Source organism: Dreissena polymorpha, chromosome 5 (genome assembly GCF_020536995.1).
Source record: "Dreissena polymorpha isolate Duluth1 chromosome 5, UMN_Dpol_1.0, whole genome shotgun sequence".
NCBI lineage: Eukaryota > Metazoa > Mollusca > Bivalvia > Myida > Dreissenidae > Dreissena > Dreissena polymorpha.
In genome coordinates this window covers 14,684,741-14,708,300 of record NC_068359.1, presented here as the reverse complement: position 1 = coordinate 14,708,300, position 23,560 = coordinate 14,684,741, and the positions used below count along the sequence as shown (strand labels likewise).

General features: G+C 37.8%; 1 protein-coding gene across 15 annotated transcripts in view; it reads left to right on the top strand.

The window, feature by feature from the left end:
* Positions 1-23,560, top strand: part of LOC127881390 (trichohyalin-like) — a 150,458-nt gene that overhangs the window by 33,169 nt on the left and 93,729 nt on the right. For 14 of the 15 annotated variants that reach the window (XM_052429183.1, XM_052429177.1, XM_052429182.1 and 11 more), the window contains 3 exons: positions 6,627-6,819; positions 9,800-10,023; positions 10,545-10,679. In XM_052429183.1, the coding sequence (XP_052285143.1) occupies positions 6,627-6,819; positions 9,800-10,023; positions 10,545-10,679 (552 nt within the window). Of the gene's footprint in view, positions 1-6,626; positions 6,820-8,498; positions 8,789-9,799; positions 10,024-10,544; positions 10,680-23,560 lie in introns of those variants that run through there. The other variant, XM_052429191.1, reaches the window with a different exon arrangement.

The window sequence follows — 23,560 nt, the reverse complement described above, 5'->3', positions numbered from 1 at the left end:
TATTTACTTGCACTAATGGTCAGCACGTTTTTATGCTCCCGAAAATATTTTTGGTGGAGCATATAGTTGCCAGTTTGTAGTTCTGTTATTCCTTACTTCCTTCCTTCCGTCACACTTTTGCTACCGTTTCTCAAAGCGCCTTCAATATTTTACCAATCGCTTTCATATTTGGCATGTAGGTACCTTGCATGGACCTCTACCTTTTGATGAGGTTTGAGGTCACTGGGGTCAAGGTCAAGGTCACCGAGGCTAATAATACACTTCCTTCTGTCACACTTTTGCTACCGTTTCTCATAGCGCCTTCAATATTTTACCAATCGCTTTCATATTTGGCATGTAGGTACCTTGCATGGACCTCTACCTTTTGATGAGGTTTGAGGTCACTGGGGTCAAGGTCCCCAAGGCTAATAATACATTTCCTTCCGTCACACTTTTGCTACCGTTTCTCATAGCGCCTTTAATACTTTACCAATCGCTTTCATATTTGGCATGTAGGTACCTTGCATAGACCTCTACTTTTTGATGAGGTTTGAGGTCACTGGGGTCAAGGTCACCGAGGCTAGTTATACACTTCCTTCCGTCACACTTTTGCTACCGTTTCTCATAGCGCCTTCAATACTTTACCAATCGCTTTCATATTTGGCATGTAGGTACCTTGCATAGACCTCTACCTTTTGATGAGGTTTGAGGTCACTGGGGTCAAGGTCCAGGTCACCGAGGCTAGTAATACACTTCCTTCCATCACACTTTTGCTACTGTTTCTCATAGCGCCTTCAATACTTTACCAATCGCTTTCATATTTGGCATGTAGGTACCTTGCATGGACCTCTACCTTTTGATGAGGTTTGAGGTCAGTGGGGTCAAGGTCACCAAGGCTAATAATACACTTCCTTCTGTCACACTTTTGCTACCGTTTGTCATAGCGCCTTCAATATTTTACCAATCGCTTTCATATTTGGCATGTAGGTACCTTGCATGGACCTCTACCTTTTGATGAGGTTTGAAGTCACTGGGGTCAAGGTCACCAAGGCTAATAATACATTTCCTTCCGTCACACTTTTGCTACCGTTTCTCATAGCGCCTTTAATACTTTACCAATCGCTTTCATATTTGGCATGTAGGTACCTTGCATAGACCTCTACCTTTTGATGAGGTTTGAGGTCACTTGGGTCAAGGTCACCGAGGCTAGTTATACACTTCCTTCTGTCACACTTTTGCTACTGTTTCTCATAGCGCCTTCAATACTTTACCAATCGCTTTCATATTTGGCATGTAGGTACCTTGCATGGACCTCTACCTTTTGATGAGGTTTGAGGTCACTGGGGTCAAGGTCCAGGTCACCGAGGCTAGTAATACACTTCCTTCCATCACACTTTTGCTACTGTTTCTCATAGCGCCTTCAATACTTTACCAATCGCTTTCATATTTGGCATGTAGGTACCTTGCATGGACCTCTACCTTTTGATGAGGTTTGAGGTCACTGGGGTCAAGGTCGAGGTCACCGAGGCTAATAATACACTTTCTTCCGTCACACTTTTGCTACCGTTTCTCATAGCGCCTTTAATACTTTACCAATCGCTTTCATATTTGGCATGTAGGTACCTTGCATGGACCTCTACCTTTTGATGAGGTTTGAGGTCACTGGGGTCAAGGTCAAGGTCACCGAGGCTAATAATAGACTTCCTTCAGTCACACTTTTGCTACTGTTTCTCATAGTGCCTTCACTATTTTACCGATCTCTTACATGTTTGGCATGTAGGTACATGTACCTTGCATAAACCTCTACCTTTTGATGACGCTTGATGTCATTTGGGGTCAAGGTCACTGAGGCTGAAAATAGAATTTTTTAGGTGGGTATTAACACATAGATTGACAAAGCGCATCATCGGGGAGCATCCATCAGTTTCACTGATATTCTTGTTTTCATCTTGACCTGACCTTTCAATAGGTGATATTTATTGCAGGAACTGACCATGTGGAACACATTTTATTTAAGATATGCTAGAAATTTTAAGATTTGCATACATTTTAAGATTTAATTTTGTTTGGCTTAAATGGTGTGGCTTATTTTGCTTACTAACTAATTACTGTTAACAAAACTGCGGAAACAGACTGAACTATTGACTGATATATTTTGGCAATCATTAAAATGTCAGAAACCAAATGTTTTCACACTATAATGTCAACTTGAACTGGGATTAGCCCAATCAGGTATGAAATGTTTTGTTTTGTATTTAAAGAAATCCTGTCATAAGTTCAATGTATACAAACATTTTGACACATCAACGAGTCAGTATTTATTGCTTTGTATGGCAAAATAAACTAAGCATTAATTTATCGAAGAATTAAAATGATATAAGTGAAACTGTATATGCAATTTCAGGCCAAATGACATATTATTCCATCACCTACGACATTTGAGCCTATACAGAAACAGGGTTCATGAAAATGTACACAATACAAACAGGCATCTTAAACTGCAATCACCAGGCAATGATGTAAATGAAACCAAAGATCAAAGTTCATAACATTGTCATTTTTTAGCGAGTCTGTTTTCGGAGAAAACCCGAGCTATTGTCATAGCCAGCTCGTCCGCCGTCAGCTGTAGGCGTCGTGCTAAAAACTTAACATTGGCTCTAAAATCAAAGTGCTTCCACCTACAACTTTGAAACTTCATATGTGGTTGCACCTTGATGAGTTTTACATGCTACACCCATTTTTGGGTCACTAGGTCAAAGGTCAAGGTCACTGTGACCTCTAATATAAAACTTTAACAAAAACCTTAACATTGCCTCTAAAATCAAAGTGCTTCCACCTACAACTTTGAAACTTCATATGTAGATGCACATTGATGAGTTCTACATGCCACACCCATTTTTGGGTCACTAAGTCAAAGGTCAAGGTCACTGTGACCTCTAATATCAAACTTGAACATAAGGCTCTAAAATCAAAGTGCTTCCACCTACAACTTTGAAACTTCATATGTAGTTGCACCTTGATGAGTTCTACATGCTACACTCATTTTTGGGTCACTAAGTCAAAGGTCACTGTGACCTCTAATATAAAACTTTAACATAAACCTTAACATTGCCTCTAAAATCAAAGTGCTTCCACCTACAACTTTGAAACTTCATATGTAGATGCACCTTGATGAGTTCTACACGCCTTACCCATTTTTGGGTCACTAAGTCAAAGGTCAAGGTCACTGTGACCTCTAATATGAAACTTTAACATAGGCTCTACAATCAAAGTGCTTCCACCTACAGCTTTGAAACTTCATATGTAGATGCACCTTGATGAGTTCTACGCGCCACACCCATTTTGGGTCACTAGGTCAAAGGTCAAGGTCACTGTGAAATAAAAAAAATAATCTGTTTTCTGACAAGCTTTTGCAGCCGAGCATGGCACCCGTTATGCGGTGCTTTTGTTTCTTCTAATAATAAAACATCAAGATTCACTCACATGTTGTGTGAAAAGTAACTTGCAGTCTGTTCAGGTTTTATGCTGTATGAGTATCTTAGGGTTGGAAATGAAGGCTTTTAAACCTGAATCTATATATCTTAAATGTATATTTAATTTGATTTTCTTAGGGACCCAAAGGCCTCCATTGCATATCTGAGTGATAACGGATTAACATTTGACTTTTTTTTGTATTTACGATCATCCTACAATAAATACGAAATTTTAACTTCTGTGTTTATTTATCGCACTCTCTAGTCAAAGCATCAGAGAAGGAATGGCGATTGAAGAATTCTTTGATGGAAATAATAATTATACTGTTATTATATTTCTTCAATTGAAGTCATTCAACCATAAAGATGACCATCAACCCTGTTTCTATTTATAGCATGGCCTAGTTGAGGTGACAGAGAGGTTAGAGCAGCTGAAGCATTCTCATCAAGTTAAGATTTTTATGCTCCCTGTAGGGTGGCATATAGCATTTGCACTGTCTGTCCGTCCGTCCAAAAACTTTAACATTGGCCATAACTTTTGCAATATTGAAGATAGCAGCTTGATATCTGGCATGCATGTGTATATCATGAAGCTGCACATTTTGAGAGGTGAAAGTTCAAGGTCAATGTCATCCTTCAAGGTCAAATGTAAACAAAAACAAATTCAAGGGAAGTAATAAGCTTTAAAGGGGGATGATTATCTGTACCTGTCAAATGATTTTTTTTATAAATAAATCAAAGTGGTGCAGTAGAGGGCATTGTGTTTCTGACAAACACATCTCTTGTTTAAATAACCTTTGACTTTTGTTAATATCATGACGTTGACATCTGTTTCTATTTATAGCACTGTCTGGTGGAAGGTTCAGACAGGAAAAGCTTTTGCAGTATTATTAGATGGAAAATAATTATTATAATCTTTTACCTTTGTTACTAGCTTAACATGTAAAGCTTTCAATGATTGTAAGTGGTCCTACGATAAAGATCACCTGTTTCTATTTATACCAGTGTCTGTTGCAAGTATTTGAAAAGCCTTCTGAAATTAAAGCAAATAAAAAAAAAACACTTACTTCTGATGCTTCCTGAACCCTGTCCCTCTCAGAAGCAAAGTTAAAATGGCCGTATGCAACCAGCATAAAACCAGAACAGAATGCGTGTTACTCCCAGTTTGTTCAGGTTTTATGCTGTTTGCTTCTCATCAATATCATACTGTTGGAAATAAAGGCTTTACGACTTAAATCTAGTCAGAAAAAGCTTAAATTAAATTGATATATTCTCTAATGGACTCGAAACGTGTCCATGTGCAATCTGAGTGATGACAGGTTTACATTTTACTCTTTTTTTTTCCCGCTGTTTATAGTTGTTATGCAATAAAGATGACCTTTGACCTCTGTTTCTACTAATAGCACTACCTGGTTAAGGAAACAGAGAAGCAAGAGCAATTAGAGCATTCTTAGATTTCAAATACTGTAAAACCATTAAATATCGTGTGGTACAAATTTTCGTGGATTTTGTTGGTCTGCTGAACCACGAATTCAAGTACCAACGATTATTTATACATTTTGTGCACAGTTTTTAACCAGGTTTTCCGAAGGAAAAAACTGGTTATTAGATTGGCGAATGCGGGCGGGCTGGCGGGCTGGCTGGCTGGCTGGCGGGCTGGCGGAACAAGCTTGTCCGGGCCATAACTATGTCGTTCATTGTCAGATTTTAAAATCATTTGGCACATTTGTTCACCATCATTGGACGGTGTGTCACGCGAAATAATTACGTCGATATCTCCAAGGTCAAGGTCACACTTTGAGTTCAAAGGTCAAAAATGGCCATAAATGAGCTTGTCCGAGCCATAACTATGTCGTTCATTGTCAGATTTTGAAATCATTTGGCACATTTGTTCACCATCATTGGACGGTGTGTCGCGCAAAATAATTACGTCGATATCTCCAAGGTCAAGGTCACACTTTGAGTTCAAAGGTCAAAAATGGCCATAAATGTCCCTTGAGATATAACCTTCATATTTGGTATGCATGTGTATATGGACAAGGCCTTTCCATACGCACAACAATTTTGACACCTGTGACCTTGACCTTGAAGTAGGGGTCTGCGTTTAGGTTTCAAAATCTGCGTTTAGGTTTCGAAAAATGCTCTTAACTTCTATGTCCCTTGAGATATAACCTTCATATTTGGTATGCATGTGTATATGGACAACGCCTTTCCATACGCACACAAATTTTGACCGTCCGTCCGTCCGTGTGTCCGTCCGAAAACTTTAACGTTGCTCATAACTTTTGCAATATTGAAGATAGCAACTTGATATTTACCATGCATGTGTATCTTATGAAGCTGCACATTTTTAGTGGTGAAAGGTCAAGGTCATCCTTCATGGTCAAAGGTCAAAAAAAATAAATTCATGTGCATATCTCCAATGTCAAGGTCGCCACGACTAAAAATAGATTTATTTTAAAACAAACTTACAAAGGGGGTTAATTTTCTTTGTTCATTTCAAAAGTTCAGTTTGAGTTGTCTCCCTTTATCAGATTTTTTTTCACAATGAAAACCTGGTTTTGTGACAATTTTGTCCCTTGTTAAACTGTACATCAACGATTGTTCTCTTTTACGTGACGTCGTCAAATTAACAGTTTGCAGATTTATCACATATGTCAATGAGTGCCAATTAAAGTTAAAAGAGACATAACGGTTTTCACACGTGTATTTTGGGAACCTTATTACTCAATTGTTACTACTAGGAGACCGATTGTGCTGAGAATTGCAAATATTGTCAAAACAACATTGATGGCAATTAGCGAGCGGGGACCCACAGGTGCGCCGCTTTATCGCTCTTATCGACAATTATCTGCAATTGAAATCCACGAAATTACGTGTCAACGAATTAGTTGTTTTTTTATTAAACCACTAAATTTCATACCGACAAATTTCTATACATTTACAGTAATACACTTTTACCTTTGATACATGTTTGACGCTTTTTGTCTATTTAAAGTCATTTAAAGATAAATATGACCTTTGACCTCTGTTTCTATCTATAGCACGGCCTGGTTGAGGTGGCAGAGAAGAAGAGCAATTAAAGCATTTGTAGATGGCAAAAGAAAAACCCTTTGTTTTGATACTTGTTTGACCCTTGTTTCTATTTATAGCATGCCCTGTTTTTATTTATAGCACGGCCTGGTTGAGGCGACGGAAAAGCAGGAACAACTGAAGCGTTCTCAGCAGGAGGAGATGCAAGAGGTGGAGAGTTACGTGGAGCACATCCGCCACCTGTCTGACGAGCGGGAGGCCCTCATACAGGAACTAGAGACGGAGAACGACCAGCTCAAGCAGGAGGTGGAGCGCTACAGGCAGGAACAGAGCGGTGAGTGGGGCTTGGCCCCTAAATGTGAGACTCATCCTGGGAAAACTGGGCTTATTTCATGTGCGTAAAGTGTGAGGCTAATCTGGAATGACACGTTCAGCTAGTATGGTATATACAAATGGGACTTAATATGTGGTTGGTCTCTTTAAGATTTCTTGGGGTCATATGAACAGTTTAAGTTATGGAAAGTATGAGACAAATGCCCACAAAGGCCCTTTCAAAATAGCCCCTAAAATTGTTTTGGACATCCAAATTTTCGGAGGTCATATGAACAGTTTAAGGGATGGAAATCAGCAGTGGCCCACAATCACAGTTTCAAAATGTATGTTCCTAGGTTGGCTGAAAAAGGTCATATGACAAATATGCAAATATCCAAAAATAATTTTGGTTGGCCTGTAAATGTTCTGATAAAAGTCATATGTTGGCTGCAATGAACTGAAATGAGTAGGGCCTCAAAGCAAACGACCTCTAAAAATGTTTTGGGCCTCTAGATTTCATGAAAAAAGTCCACTGTAAGGATGGACTTGGCAGGTGCCCTAAAACCAAATTCTTATTTCTGGTTGTCACCTAGATTATCAGAGAAATCTGCTGTTTAGGAATTATTGAAAGAATTAATGTGGGCACACCATGCCAAAATGTTAGTTTTTAAGCTTTTTTAAGTGGTTCATTCAATGAAAATTGTTTAAGGAATTGACTTGAGGTGGAATTGTTTGAGTGATTGACTTGGGACATTTAGCACTTTGCTGACATCGAACATGTATAAACAATTGCAAGAGGATGCACAATTGAATAGCTAAATATTGTGTGTGTTTTTCTAGTAGTCATGGAAGAGTATTTGAAAGGCATCCTCTGAAGTTTCAGATTGATCAAAGGGAAATAATTGTGAAACAATATTTGTCTTTACAAGTCATAATGATCTTTCTGTTAAAAAAAATAATTTTCAACGTGAAAAGGATTTTTTTTAACTTGTTACGACAATGTTATTGTCAGTGATTGCATTTTGACTAAGAGGTCCAAAGTACAAGTACAGTTGTTTTTCCCAATTATTCCAAACCGTACCACCAAATATTTTTAAGACTTGAAAATAATTTGAACATAACTTGTCATCAATAGGTTAAATTGATTGGTTTGTTTTCTGATACAAACCAATTAAGGCAATATTAATGCTTCAATTAATCATAGATTGAATTCAAACTGTTTATTACTCTGTTGGTTTTTGTTTTCCCATTACTCGCACATTATTGAGGAAAAAATTTCAATTTAGAATATTTTACTATTAAAAAAAGACTGAAATTTATTTTTTACCTCAATACGTATATACAAATATATATTTCTATAAACATTTGATAGCACACAAAGGTAGAGTTAACACTTCAATAAATAGTTAAAACATAAAAATCCCACATTTTGCACATTTTGATAATACTTATATTGTCCATGCGGTGCAAAAACACACAGATTTATAAAACATAAACAACTCAATTAATTTTATAAAAAAAAATGATATTGCCTGTACTCAAAATAATAAGAGTTTTTTTTAACGTGCCTTTATGCATCAAATATTTGACAAATGTTTTTCAAGTTTGATAGCTTGGGTTCTGCTGCTTGAATTGATATCTTATTGATTTGCCATGCAGGCCAATAAAACTTAGAGCTCTCAAAACCATTGTAAAACAAGATCTGCTGTTGAATTGCGTTAAATCGTTGTATAAAAGATAACAATACAAATCATTTGAAGATCTTTTGAATGTTGAATTTGTAGCTATGATTTGGTTAATGAAATAATCTTTATCAGTGCTATGAGCAAATCTTTTCAGCGTTTCCATTGGAATGGAATTTTGTTAAAAAACATTATGGCATTGCAGATGGATATTTAAATTGCTTATACTGTTACAGGATTAATTTGGATTTAAAACACTTTCTGGTTTCAAAAAGATGTGCAAAAGTTGCTAAAATGGCAAAATACAAGGTGAATCATTTATTTATAATTTGTAGTTTTTTTGTATACACTTTAATTTTCTTAGGATTTGTTAATTCTATAAATTTATTTTTTCCATTGTGAGAGTGTTTGTTAACTGTTATAATTGAAAAAAAAAGGTCTGCACATGTTTGCATTAAGATGTGCATTTTGGTTAATATTAAATGTATGCATCGTTAATTTTTTTTTTGAAATAATTGTATTTTGTTTCATCTGTGAAGGTATTTGAAATTCAAAATTCAATATTGAGAATGTCATTGTTCTGATGTATGCATTCTTCTCAAAGTCATAGAATGAAAAAAAAAGAAATGCAACTTCAAGTGTATTTGAACCTTCTCTGCCCAGAAGCTAAGTTAACCCTTGGCATGCTAGGAAATTTGTCGTCTGCCAAAATGTCTTCTGCTGAATTTCTAAAATTAGCATTTTCTTCGATTTTTATGAAAGAATATTATCAGAATAGCAAACAGTTTGGATCCTGTTGAGACGCCACGTTCTGTGGCGTCTCATCTGGATCCAAACTGTTTGCAAAGGCCTTCAAAATTCGGTTCCCACACTGAAAGGGTTAAAATGGCTGTATGCAACCAGCATAGAACCTGAACAGCATGTGAGAACCTTGCATTCTATTATGGTTGTTTTGCTGCTGAACAGTATCATAGGGTTGGAAATGAAGGCTTTAGATCTTTAATCTAGCAACAAAGGTCTTAAATTAAGTTTGACTTTTTAAGGGATTAGGAATGTACATGTGAAGAGTTTGTGTCTGAGTAGTTTTAGGTTTTGGACAGGAATATCAGAATCAATGACACCTAAATATAAGTGTTTACTTGCAATGATATTCTCTAACAGTAAGTAACAAACTTGTCAATGCATTGACAGATTGGCTTGATACTTCCCATGTGCATTGGCCTTGGACAGTAGATGACCCCTATAGAAATTTTGAGGTCACTAGGTCAAAGGTCAAGGTCACTGTAAAAGTAACAAAAGCAATTTTTTTGTCGATTGCAGCCTCAGTTCTTCGAGATGAGACTGCAGAGATGCTCATACAGCAAGGACTGGAGGAAATAGCTCAGGCCCCGACCAGCGAACAGATCGCATTCCTACTCGTGCAGCGTGCGCGTCTTTTGGACGAACTTGAGGTTGAACAAGGTCGCAGCTCGTCTGTGTTATCAGACGGACGCATATCGGAAGAACTTCAGCGGACGCTCGACAAAGAGCGCGAGGAATTGCAGGTGAGTGATTTTGTGTTCCAAGATTGCATTGTTTTCTCCAAGAAAACATTAGGACAGCAGTAATCAGGAATATTAAGAAATAAAAATCGATAACAGCAAAAGCTTTAACTCCATTAATTAATGGTAAAAACAGATTGTGTTGCATTCTGACTTCAGTCCCGTTTAAGAATATCGGTATAAGTTGTTTGACAGATTTTGCAGAAACAAAACAGTGACAGCTTCACAAATTTGATGAAATAACAACCTCTTACCGGCAGTTTCCCAATTGCAAAAGTAACATAGTATCCCAAAAATCTTACCTAGAATTCCCCTTAATAGATAGATCAGGGACGCCACTTTCTGTGTGAACTAGATTTTCATCAAGAAGAGTTAAAATAAACAAAAACAATCATAGCCGAAAGTGTTGACCTTGATTTGCCTTATAGGTCTGCACTTGCTAATCTGGGACAACACGTTAAGCACATGATTTCAATCCCATTTTTACAAAGCGAGGCCCATAGCAAAAAAAAAAATCGCTTCAGGTGGAGTACGAGCAACAAAGGGAGGCAACTCGGTCAGAGTTGGAGCAGATCAAACGTGAACACGAGGAGGAAATTAACGTTGTCATGGACGAGAATCAGCGTCTGGAGGAGGAACTGGACACCGCAAAGAAGCAGGTGAGAGTGCGAAACTTTTGTGTGTTGTTGGCAAGTTTTATTTTCAGGAAAATTCTTTTTGTTAGATATTATGAGCTGCAATTTGAGTGTTGCTGTCAGTTGTTCTTTTTGTTTGGCAAATAGAAATTTTAACTCAAGTATAAAAATAAAGAATATTCTTCCAAAAAAAAAAAAAATACAATTCAATATGAGATAGAATTTAACACCTTACTACACAAATGTTCATTTTTAACAATGAATAAAATAGGCAGCATTTATGGTCTGTATTTATACAATCGCTAAGATATGGTTTATTATGCTCCCCCAAAATTTTGGGGGGAGCATATAGTCGCCGCTTTGTCTGTCCATGCGTCCGTCCGTGCACAATTTTTGTCCGAGCTATTTCTCAGCAATTAATGACCGGAATTCAATTAAACTTTATGGGAAGCTTCACTACCAAGAGGAGATGTGCATATTATCAGCCGGTTCTGGTCGGATGATTTTTCACAGAGTTATGACCCTTTGAAATTTTCTATAAACTGTACATATAGTGCAATTCTTGTCCGGGCTATTTCTCCCCAACTACTGACTGGAATTTAATGAAGCTTTCTGGGAAGCTTAACTACCTTAAGGAGATGCGCATGTTATTTGTGGGTTCTTGTTAGATGATTTATTTAGAGAGTTATGGCCCATTAAATTTTGAAGTTGCTAAACCATCCATCGTATTATTTTTTCCAAAGTTATGCCCCTCAAGACGTTTCCTTTTATCTGAATATATAGTGCAATATTATGACATAAAAAAACTTTGGGGATCATCACCTGTCTCCGACGGTTTCTTGTTGTGTCTGAGTCTATTCTTCATTCTAAGAATTGGTTGGAGTATACAGGCCGTGGATATTTTCTTTTCTAGGGGAGTGAGCGTGACAGCTAGACATATTTAACCCTTTACCACTTAGATATGTATTTAACCCTATACCCATACATGCCATACGTCCCGGATTGTCCGGGACAGTCCCTGAAATGAAGAACTTGTCCCGCTGTCCCGGAAATATGTCAAATGTCCCGGAATTTACAAAATCCATATATACATGTACCTTATCTTAGGCTTAACTGCACCTCGAATCTGTGTATATCTGCAGCGTCTCCATGACAATTCCTACCCGTATAGGCAGACTACGCTACGTGTCAAAATCGATCAATTAACAGGGGTCCTGTTATCATATCGATTGTCTCACGTTAGCGGTCAAACCGAAAAGGCGGCATTGTTTAATGTGGATGTTAATTGACTTTAATCTACTACGTCATTATTTCCCGCTGCGTAAGGGCAAAGGATAGTTGTTCACATATCTGAAGTCCAACAACGCTGAGTAAAAAATTAAAAGCAGTTTATGTTCGCACGTTTAACCACTAATGTGTGACTGTCCGGATTTTAAGTTGACGATCTACCGGTACTGTTTTGTTGTAGATCTATTTGTTTTATTGTGATAGGTTGTATGTATTGTGAATCTATTTGAGTTGACGATCTAACGGTACTGTATTGTTGTATTTTTTATTATATAAATGTTATAAATGAATAAAGGCGTATCAACAACTACGCTTTACACACCGGTCTTAATAACAATAACGCATTGACGTCACCATCTATGTTTAGAACGCTTACACTGAAAACACGTGGCGTGTATCTAGTAACGGAAGTAGTAATGTTTAATTTGACGTTAATAGATCAAGTGTATTTCAGATAGGCTTTCGAACTTTTGCAATTAACGATGCGAAACAAAAAAAACGTACCAAAAATGCATATGTCTATAAATATCGCTACATTTTATATATGTCCCGGAAAATCGGCAAAAGTCCCGGACAATTTAACTCAATGTCCCGGAATTGGTCTGAAAAATTATGGCATGTATGCCTATACCACTTAGATATGTATTTAAGGCCTAGAAAACCAATCCAATATTTTGCTTATTCCAGCTAACTTATTTACATGTTCTCTGCAAATTATCAGTAATTGGTAGTTGGTGTCTATCAATTTTCGACAGAAAGGACATAATATGGGTTTTTAATGAACAGTGATATTTCATGATTGACTTATGTTCAATATCAGGGTTATGTTTTTCTGTTTTCTATCTACAATGCCTGTAAATCACAGATTTGATCTTGTGAACAATTAAAAGTAAAATTTTTAGCTCGACTATTATAATATGAGATATATATAGTGGGGCTATCCTACTCACCCTGGCGTCGGCGTGAGCGTGCAAATGTTAAAGTTTTCGTACTACCCCAAATATTTCCTATGTCCCTTGACATATTCCTTTAATATTTTGCATACTTCTTTACCAACATAACCCCAACCTATAAACAAGAGCAGACAACTGTATCAAGCATTTTATAAGAATTATGGCCCTTTTTTTTACTTAGAATATGCATATTATTGATAAATCTATGTTAAAATTTGCGTACCACCTCAAATATTTTCAATGTCAAGGTCCCTTGACATATTGCTTTCATATTTTGCAAACTTCTTTACCAACATAACCCCAATCTATAAACAAGAGCAGACAACTGTATCAAGCATTTTGTAAGAATTATGGCCCTTTTTCCATTTAGAATATGCATGTTATTGATAAATCTGTGTTAAAGTTTGCGTACCACCTCAAATATTGTCAATGTCCCTTGACATATTGCTTTCGTATTTTGCAAACTTCTTTACCAACATGACCCCAATCTATAAACAAGAGCAGACAACTGTTTCAAGCATTTCGTAAGAATTATGGCCCTTTTTTGTCTTAGTAACTGAATATTTTGTTAAATTTTGTGTTTAGATCCAATTGACTCCTAAAGTATCAAAGCTATTGCTTTCAAACTTCAAATATTTTCTTACTATCATGAGGGTACTGTACCTGCCAAGTTCAAATTGACCTTGACCTTTGAATGACCTTGACTCTCAAGGTCAAGAGTAAATTTTAGTTAAATTGCCATAACTTCTTTATTTATGATCAGGTTTTATTAATACTTTGACAAAACAACACTTACCTGAATACCACAATGGATTCCACCCAAACAATACCCCATGCCCCAACCCAGAATCCCTGCCCCCCCCCCTCCCCCCCCCCCCCAATTTTTTTTATTTTTCCTTTTTTTTATTTTTGAAAGATCATCTAATAAATGACCCCACCCCACATTATACCCCCTCTCGCCCCCCCCCCCCCCCAAAAAAAAATTTTATTTGTATTTTTATTTTTTCCTTTATTTTTTTATTTTTGAAGGGCCGTCCAAACTTCCCACCCAAGCTATTGCTATCAAACTTGAAATAAAATCTTATTAGTTTGTTTTATGTTCAATAGATTGTGGAAAATATACCTGAACTATTACCTTGACCTTATTGAATAATTTGAACAATTACCCCATGATGGCTTACGTTATACTGTCAAGCACTCGAATAGTCGAGCGCGCTGTCCTCTGACAGCTCTTTTTATGAAACCTAAGAACAATGCTCCATAGTTGGTTTACGGCAAAAGTTGTATAATTTTCCGGCTGTTGAATAAGAAATTGTAAATTAATAATACATTAGCTTGCCCAAGTCCAATCAGGTGCCATCATGGCTCTTGTGTTTAAGTTGTTGTATATGCTTAGAATTTTGGTCTTGGCTTAACAGTGTCTCCTTCTGTTAACGTTATCAAACTTTCTAATGTAATCCATGTATTCAAACATAATCCATACATTGTTTATTTCCTTTGCCAACAGTGGTGATGTGTTATTAATGGAAATAATGTACCAGTTCACATCAGCACAAATGGTTATTTAATTTGCATTTAAAACTGACAACTCTGTTTTGTATGTCGTATAATGCAATGGAAACATGCAATACCTTGTAAACATGAAATGATCTCCAAAAACCAAAGCTCCTCACTCTGAGTAAACAGGGCTTAATGCATGTGTGAAAAGTGTTGTTGGAGATTAGCCTGTGCAGTCTGCACAGGCTAATCATGTAAGACAATTATGGATTTAATGAAGTTGTTTGATTAATGGACGTCTTTATTAACCAAAAATCTAGTTAAGGCAGAAAGTGGCGTCTTTGAATAGCCTTGACAGACAGCACAGGTTAATCTGCAGGGGTTATTTTTAGAAAAAGGGGAAGACGCTGGGTAAAAGGGGAAAATCGAGCGCGAAAGAGACATATTTGGGGAAAAAAACCCTGTTCATTTCAATGTCTATAACTCACCTATAGACTTCAGGTTTTTTTTTAGAAAAAGAGGCATGTCTCTGACCTTTTTGTTCTTAAACACAAGAACAAGTATGATAGTAAAGTCAAAGTCCTAAATAAAGTTGCAGGGGTAGATCTAATAATGGGAAATGTTTTCAACTGGGGCCAGGGAACGATGTCAATATTGTGATTTCCATTTCATGATGAATGGGTTGACGATTTAGATCTGCTACAGTATTGGAAGGGAAAGGTGCGGCAGCTGCCGATTGTCTACTTTCACTTTCACAATAATCCGACAGTATTAATCGATGTTGATTACATGTACCTCTGAATCCTGCTGGGTTTCAACAGTTTTTGATGATTCATTCTTAAAAATTGCGTCAACGCAATTAATATTTTCCGAGTCCAAACGTTTTATTTTGTTCGTGTATAAACGCCAAGTGAGACTTTTTCTGTTTTAACGTTTATATCTTGGCTTTCACATAACCCAGATGAAAATTCGACTGGTTTCCGGTTATTAATTGACAAAACACCCTTCTCGCGCAAGACCGGAATCCAGTAAAATAGTCACATGATTAATACGATTAGTTGCCCGGTTTTCATGACGTAATTTAAGAGCTATATATAGAATCACTGGGATTCCCAGATTTGAGTGTTCGTCGGGAGAGAGAGAGAGATCGTTGTACATGGTACAAATTGGATAAGTGTCGACTTCCCAAAAGAAAAAAAAACATTTCTTTGAGGGTAAAATATTATATTTTGGTGAAAAATTATATTTTTGGAGGGGAAATGGTATTTTTAGGGGTAAAATTCTGGTAGGGGAAGACGCCGAATATTGGCGTCACTTTCTTAGTAAAAAAAAACCCTGATCTGGGATGACATTTTAGTACACATACAAAATGCCGTATTTGCCCTGGTCGTGCAACAACAATTAACGAAGCCATCACTTCCAATCTCTGTTGACCATGATATAAAATTTACATACTACAATTTTATTGCAAACTTATGACCTTAATTAAACTTTTTGCAGCTTTTCCACACTTTAACCCTTCCTATACAGAGGCAAGTGACAATGCCTATGTGCAAACAGCATAAAACCAGAAAGACATACAAGTAACTCGCAGTATGTTCAGGTTTTATGCTGTTTGCTTCTCATCTGCACCTAACGTTTGGAAATGAAGCCTTAAAAACTTGAATCTAGTAAGAAAGGTCTACAATTTAATAGAACTTCCTAAAGGACTACAAATGCTGCAAAATATGTATTTAAGTGGTAAAGGGTTAAGTGCTTAGGATCAAACTGTTGTATCTGGCGATCATTTTCATATCATATACAATAGTTTCACACTTAGCTCACAAAATAGTTATATATGGATTGTTCTCTTGCATATTTAAGGAGCATTGCATTTTATGCATGAGGATTAGAGCATAATATTTGCTTTCAAAGATTGTGTACTTTGATCAAAGAATTCAGCGTCATTAAACAACTATGTATGGCTTACATTGGTGTAAAATCCAGAAGCTATAAATTCTTCAAAATTCTTAGATAAGAAGATATAACTTTGAAATTGGCTAGACAGTATTTACATATACTTGAAATTTTAATCATAGAGTACAGTTTATTGGCATTTCTGTATTTGAGAAGCTTTATTAAAGAAGATTTATTTTTGCTAATTACCTTGATATGATGTATCATTCCTCGTTTATCAATTTGATACTCTTCTCTCATGGACTAAAAGGAATTTCTCTACAACAAAACTGGTTTTGATTCAGTTCATAACTTATGACAAGAGCAGAACTGTATTGCTAGATGTGTTTAGTCAACATTATTTTAACAGGCTCAATACTGTTATCAGTAATATGTATGAATGACACCTAAAATTAATTTGAAAGGACATGCCATCTGTTTACCGCACATCAAGCTGCTCATATTTAAAACATTCAAATTTAAACCAAATTTACCCCTTAAGATACAACTGTACATATTAGACCCTGCAAAAATTGGTCTTATGCCAAATGCAGCCAGCATAGCTCCAGCCTGACCTTCCCATCTGTGAAGTATGGTCAGTAGCTACCCTGGGGTCAGGAGCTACCCTGGGGTCAGGAGCTACCCTGTGGTGAGGAGCTACCATCGGGTCAGGTGCTACCCTGAGGTCAGGTGCTACCCTGGGGTCAGGAGCTACCCTGGGGTCAGGTGCTACCCTGTGGTCAGTAGCTACCCTGGGGTCAGGAGCTACCCTGGGGTCAGAAGCTACCATGTGGTCAGGTGCTACTCTGGGATCAGGTGCTACCCTGGGGTCAGGACCTACCCTGGGGTCAGGTGCTACCCTGGGGTCAGGAGCTACCCTGGGGTCAGAAGCTACCCTGAGGTCAGTAGCTACCCTGGGGTCAGGAGCTACCCTGGGGTCAGGAGCTACCCTGGGGTCAGGAGCTACCCTGGGGTCAGGTGCTACCCTGGGGTCAGAAGCTACCCTGGGGTCAGGAGCTACCCTGGGGTCAGGAGCTACCCTGAGGTCAGGTGCTACCCTGGGGTCAGGTGCTACCCTGGGGTCAGGTGCTACCCTGGGGTCAGGAGCTACCCTGAGGTCAGGTGCTACCCTGGGGTCAGGAGCTACCCTGGGGTCAGGAGCTACCCTGGGATCAGGTGCTACCCTGGGATCAGGAGCTACCCTGAGGTCAGGTGCTACCCTGGGGTCAGGTGCTACCCTGGGATCAGGTGCTACCCTGGGGTCAGGAGCTACCCTGGGGTCAGGAGCTACCCTGGGGTCAGGAGCTACCCTGTGGTCAGGTGCTACCCTGGGACCAGGAGCTACCCTGAGGTCAGGTGCTACCCTGGGGTCAGGTGCTACCCTGGGATCAGGTGCTACCCTGGGATCAGGTGCTACCCTGGGATCAGGAGCTACCCTGGGATCAGGAGCTACCCTGAGGTCAGGTGCTACCCTGGGGTCAGGTGCTACCCTGGGATCAGGTGCTACCCTGGGGTCAGGAGCTACCCTGAGGTCAGGTGCTACCCTGGGGTCAGGAGCTAACCTGGGATCAGGTGCTACCCTGGGGTCAGGAGCTACCCTGAGGTCAGGTGCTACCTTGGGGTCAGGTGCTACCCTGGGGTCAGGTGCTACCCTGGGGTCAGGTGCTACCCTGGGGTCAGGTGCTACTCGGGAACAGGTGCTACTCTGGGGCAGGTACTACTCTGGGGATAGGAGCTACCCTGGGGTCAGGTGCTATACTCTATCTGCTAATGAGACCACGCAACCTTGTGTGACGTTATAGCTGGTTAGGATAAAAACATGCTGCATTTTGCAGAACTAATAACTCTGCATAATTAATAATAATCAATTATTTCCTATTGCAAGTAAGTTTTCAATTCAATTTTTTTCTATTTAATAAACATACATTGAACTTATATTAAAAATTATTGTTTTGCTTCAAACCTTATTTGTTTATTTCACTGACAGAGTATGTTGGATATGCATGTTACTAAAATCATTAACATCTTATGCATTTGTAAGCAGAAAACATTTTTTTTTTGAAAAAAAAATGATTAAAAGTAGAACTTGAGGATTTTCCCAAGGAGCTTAGTGACTATTATAAGGCCTTAAGATATTGGAAATACAGTGACTTTAAACCATCTATGGTATCTTCAATTAATTGATAGCATTTATCTAGCATTTGTATAAGAGAAAGGTAATGAATGGGGCAGTTATGTTGATAGACATGTGAACGTCTTTCATCCATTGTTACCCCAAAACCCTGGACTAGATTTTCTTGTCCCATCAAAACTACTGATGTACCATCATAATGTCAGTTATAATTCTTCAAAATGACTTGTTCAAGTAGAGCAGTTTTAACCCTGGCTTTCTCACTCAGAAGTGAAGTGAAAATGGCTTTTGCAACCAGCATAAAACCAGAACAGCCTGCGAGTAACTCGCAGTCTGTTCAGGTTTTATACTGTTTGCTGCTCATCAGTATCTAAGAAATGGAAATGAAGCCTTTAACACTTGAATTTAGTAAGAAAGGTCTTTCATTAAATTTACCTTTTTAAGTGACTGAAAATGCGTCAAAATACGTATCTAAGTGGCAAAGGGTTTAGTTACTTACCTGAGTATTTGCACTCAGCACTAGTTCACCAGGTCACCCATTAAATGTATAAGTCAAGTTAAATGACTGGCGATATATGATTGAGATACTGTTGAAAACGACAAAAAAACCTCTAAAAAACACAAACATTTTTAAGGATTGTCACACAGGTCTTATACTGTAATGCAACTTGATATGTGGAATTTTAAAAGGTATCACAGATAACAAGATGTCTCCCATTTAATCCCCTCTAATCAGTGTCTAATGGAGAAAACCACTTGGATCAGCAGTAGCCATGATATAGTGATATAGCACGCCCTGCCTTGGTACACTAACAGCACTTTCAAATTAAAATGTCCTTAAGTGGGACGTTTGGGTCATTCAGCAAAGTTGAGACAAATTTAAAACACTTGAGCTGACAAGGTTCAAGGCTTACCTAACAGTAGGAGTTAAAACTGACATTATGTAATACGTAACTTTATGGGTACAGGCTTGGTGACCTGCATATGCACAGGGAATGTCTGACACTGATATGTGATAGTGGATGATACGTGTCATGAATTGAAATTAACACTTTGCATGCTGGGAAATTTGTCGTCTGCTAAAATGTCGTCTGCAGAAGTTCTAAAATTAGCATTTTCTTCTATTTTTTTCAAAGAATACTATCAGAATAGCAAACAGTTTGGATCCTGATGAGATGCCACGTTCTGTGGCGTCTCATCTGGATCCAAACTGTTTGCAAAGGCCTTTAAAATTCGGTTCCAGCGCTTAAAGGGTTAACCCTTTACCACTTAGATACGTATTTTTATGCATTTGTTGTCCCTTAGAAAGTTTAATATAACTTAAGACCTCTCTTACTAGATTCAAGTTTAAAGGCTTCATCTCCAACCCTTAGATACTGATGAGCAGCAAACAGCATAAAACCTGAACAGACTGCGAGTTACTCGCAGGCTGTTCTGGTATAATGCCGTTTGCACATAGCCATTTTCACATTGCTTCTGAAAAGGAAAGGGTTAAAAAAGTTATTCACTAGATGGCCATTGAATATGGTCTAGCAGAAAAGCATTTTGACTGCTGCTCAGCTTGCCACTAGAAATTGATGCCAACTCCTGCTATTTTTATATGCAATCAATCATGGCTCAAAATTCATTCATGTTGATATTTTATATGTTTACTGTTGCTTACCCCAGAGCTCCAGATAAGGATTTGTGAAATTAGTAACGGTACTGCCACAGACAGAAAGAAAAGGAGTAACGCTTAAAATCAATTAATACCTGTACTACCATATCCAAAAATACAGGTAGTACTGTACTACCCATGTTCTTGGATATTGAAGGGTGTATAACTGACTTTACAGAAACATTTGCAGCAATTATAATAAATATATGTAGCTTCTTAAACAGTTACTGTATTAGGTTTTCCATTCTGAATTATGATGCTAATACAACTACATATTAAAACTCATGACTAATACTATTTCTTCATTTTTCTTGACAAGAAAACACAAGCCAACTAGTAAGCTAAGTAAATGAACACTTATTTCACTGTCTCATCCGTTTCCCATCGTGTTTTCTAACGTTTTACGCCACCGAGACAATCAAATCGTTTAATATCGGGGCGACAATGCCTTTTTCTGGGTTTACAGATTTAATGTCAGGATGGTTAGAAGACACCGTATGTAGTCATTATATGACAACAAAGTGTTGTTTTGAGCCGCTTTTGGTTAAGCCGGCATTCAATTGCGCGCAGACATATCGTTTTTGACGGATAAACAAGTAATAGGAAATCACGCGACAGAATAGACAATAATATATGAACCCAGTCTACAACTTTTCGGTAATTTAAATTAACGAAAAGCGCCGTTAGGTTAGAGACCAACAAATCATGCCGCGCTGACGCAGACGTATCGGTACGGCCAGATTTTTTTTCGTAAATGCGTGAAATGGATATTATTGTCGTAATTGTACGTCCAGTTTATAAAAATAAATGCGTAAATCTTCATGAAAAAGGCGTATTTACGGCTGTACGGCCCTTATCTGGAGCTCTGTTACCCTGTTGTGAACCTGAATTGGATGCAGTATACTTATAGGACATATGATATATAAAAATGTCTTCAAATTAATTATATAAATTTGTGTGAAAGGCGCCTTTGTCATCCATAGTATTATTATTATTTTTGACCTTGCGGTCAAGGATAACCCATGAAAGTGCAAGCACTTATTTCCAATGGGGTCCTTTGGTTTTGCTGAAGAGACAGCAAGCAGAAGAGACAGTATTGGGATACAAGGAATCTGCGATACCCTAGCTCTTTGCGAATAGATACCTTGGATCTTTTACGTGCACAGTGTATAGCATCCATACACGCGAGAATTACCTGGGTTTCATACCAGTACATCTCTATTTGGGTGGGAAACACTTGAAGCATTTCTGAAATTTCCAGTGCCCCGGCTGGGAATTGAACCGGGGACCTCTGGAATGGTATACCAGAGTGTTACCACTCCACCACCGCACCACCCAATAGATATTGTTTAAAACTATAACTTTAAGTTTCATAAATGTTATATGTATGGCCAGGTTTCTTGAAAATATGTCGCCAAATCAGAAATTCCCTCATTTCTTTAAGTGTTTAAACGCTTTCACTCCCACAATCGGAAATCAAACTCATAGAACGATAAAAACATTTGAATGTCCAGAGTCAATAGGGTTGTAAACATCAGTATCTGTTTAACAGGGCGTTGGAAAAGGTAATGGACAATTGTAAGCATTTGAGTCATGTTTGCTTTAGATACTGAAGCCAATATGGGATCTTATAAAATCACATCCTGCCTGATGTATTTTGTCAACAAATGTTAGTGTTTAGCTGCTGTTAGGTTTAGTTTTGCTAAATTTCTCACATGCATATGAACTCTTTACCACTTAGATACATATTTTGACGCATTTGTAGTCCCTGAAAAAGTTATATTTAATTTAAGACCTTTCTTATTAGATTCAAGTTTTAAAGGTTTATTTCCAACCCTTAGATACTGATTAGCAGCAAACAGCATAAAACCTGAACTGACTACGAGTTACTCGCAGGTTGTTCTGGTTTTATGCGTTTGCACAAAGCCATGTTCACTTTGCTTTTGAGTGGGAAAGGGTTTAACAATAAGAATGATAATTTTAACAATGATCCTGTTGATAATAATGCTGATGCTCTGCTACTGCTGCTGTTTCTGATGTTGGTTACGCTTCACAATTATCATGCTTCAGGCAGTCATTTCTCCCATGGTTCCCTCCTAATCAGTTGTTTTTTAACCCTTTGCATGCTGGGAAATTTGTTGTCTGCTAAAATGTCGTCTGCTGAATTTCTAAAATTAGCATTTTTTTCAAAGAATACTATCAGAATAGCAAACAGTTTGGATCCTGATGAGACACCACGTTCTGTGGTGTCTCATCTGGATCCAAACTGTTTGCAAAGGCCTTCAAAATTCGGTTCGAGCACTGAAAGAGTTAAGTTTTACTATTGATTGTGTTTAGAAATGTTATCGATACCCTTGTTACTGGTTTTAAATCAATGTGGTACATTCACGATGAATAGTTTGTCATACATAAATCATAAAACAACATAACTGAGCAAGTCACCTGGCACTTTCAGCTTAATTTGTACATTATGATCAATTCTGTAGCTTTTGTTTGCACGGAATGAAAACTACATAATTACAGTTTAATCCATTTGAATTACTCTCTAAGTGTAGGCAGTAGGTTATGTTTGCAAAAATAGCTTTTTATTGATGTGAGCACAGGGAGTACAATTGTAATAGATAATGATTACTAAATGACTGGGAAACAAGCCAGATGTGGAAGTCCGTGTCCTGAATTATTAAAGAATAGGCCAAAATGTCTGTCAGTGGGTGATAAGGATTGCCTATCAAATATATAGAATATTGAATGGGATGAAATTTCTTATACAATCAGATGTACCGGTAGTTCCTCAGTCATGATAGTTTAGCAATTATAAAAACAAATTCATATAAAATTTCGACATTAGTTATGCAGTTGAAAATGTTTTAGTGCATGTATCTGCGTAGTACTTTTTTATCAAGTGCATCGTGATTCTTCCAGTATAATGTTGTATTGCCAGGTATCTTTAACCCTTTCCACTTAAAAAACAAAGTGAAAATGGCTATGTGCAAACACCATAAAACCAAAACAGCCTGTGATTAAAGTTTTAAAGGCTTCATTTCCAACCCTTAGATACTGATGAGCAGCAGACAGTATAAAACCTGAACAGACTGCGAGTTACTCACAGGCTTTTCTGGTTTTATACTGTTTGCACATAGCCATTTACACTTTGCTTCTAAGTGGGAAAGGGTTAAAGTTAAATCATTGATTTATTTAGAAATGTTATTGATACTCATGTTACTGGTTCAAATCCTTCTAGTACATTGAGGATGAAAGGTGCGTTATACATAAATCATAAAACAACATAATTGAGCAAGTCACCTAGCACTTTCAGCTCTTTACGACATCATAATCAATTCTGTAGCTTTTGTCTGTACCCAATGAAAACCACATAATTTCAGTTTGATCCATTTGAATTACTCTCTAAGGGTTACCAGGGATCAAGCTAGACTCCAATTTTTGG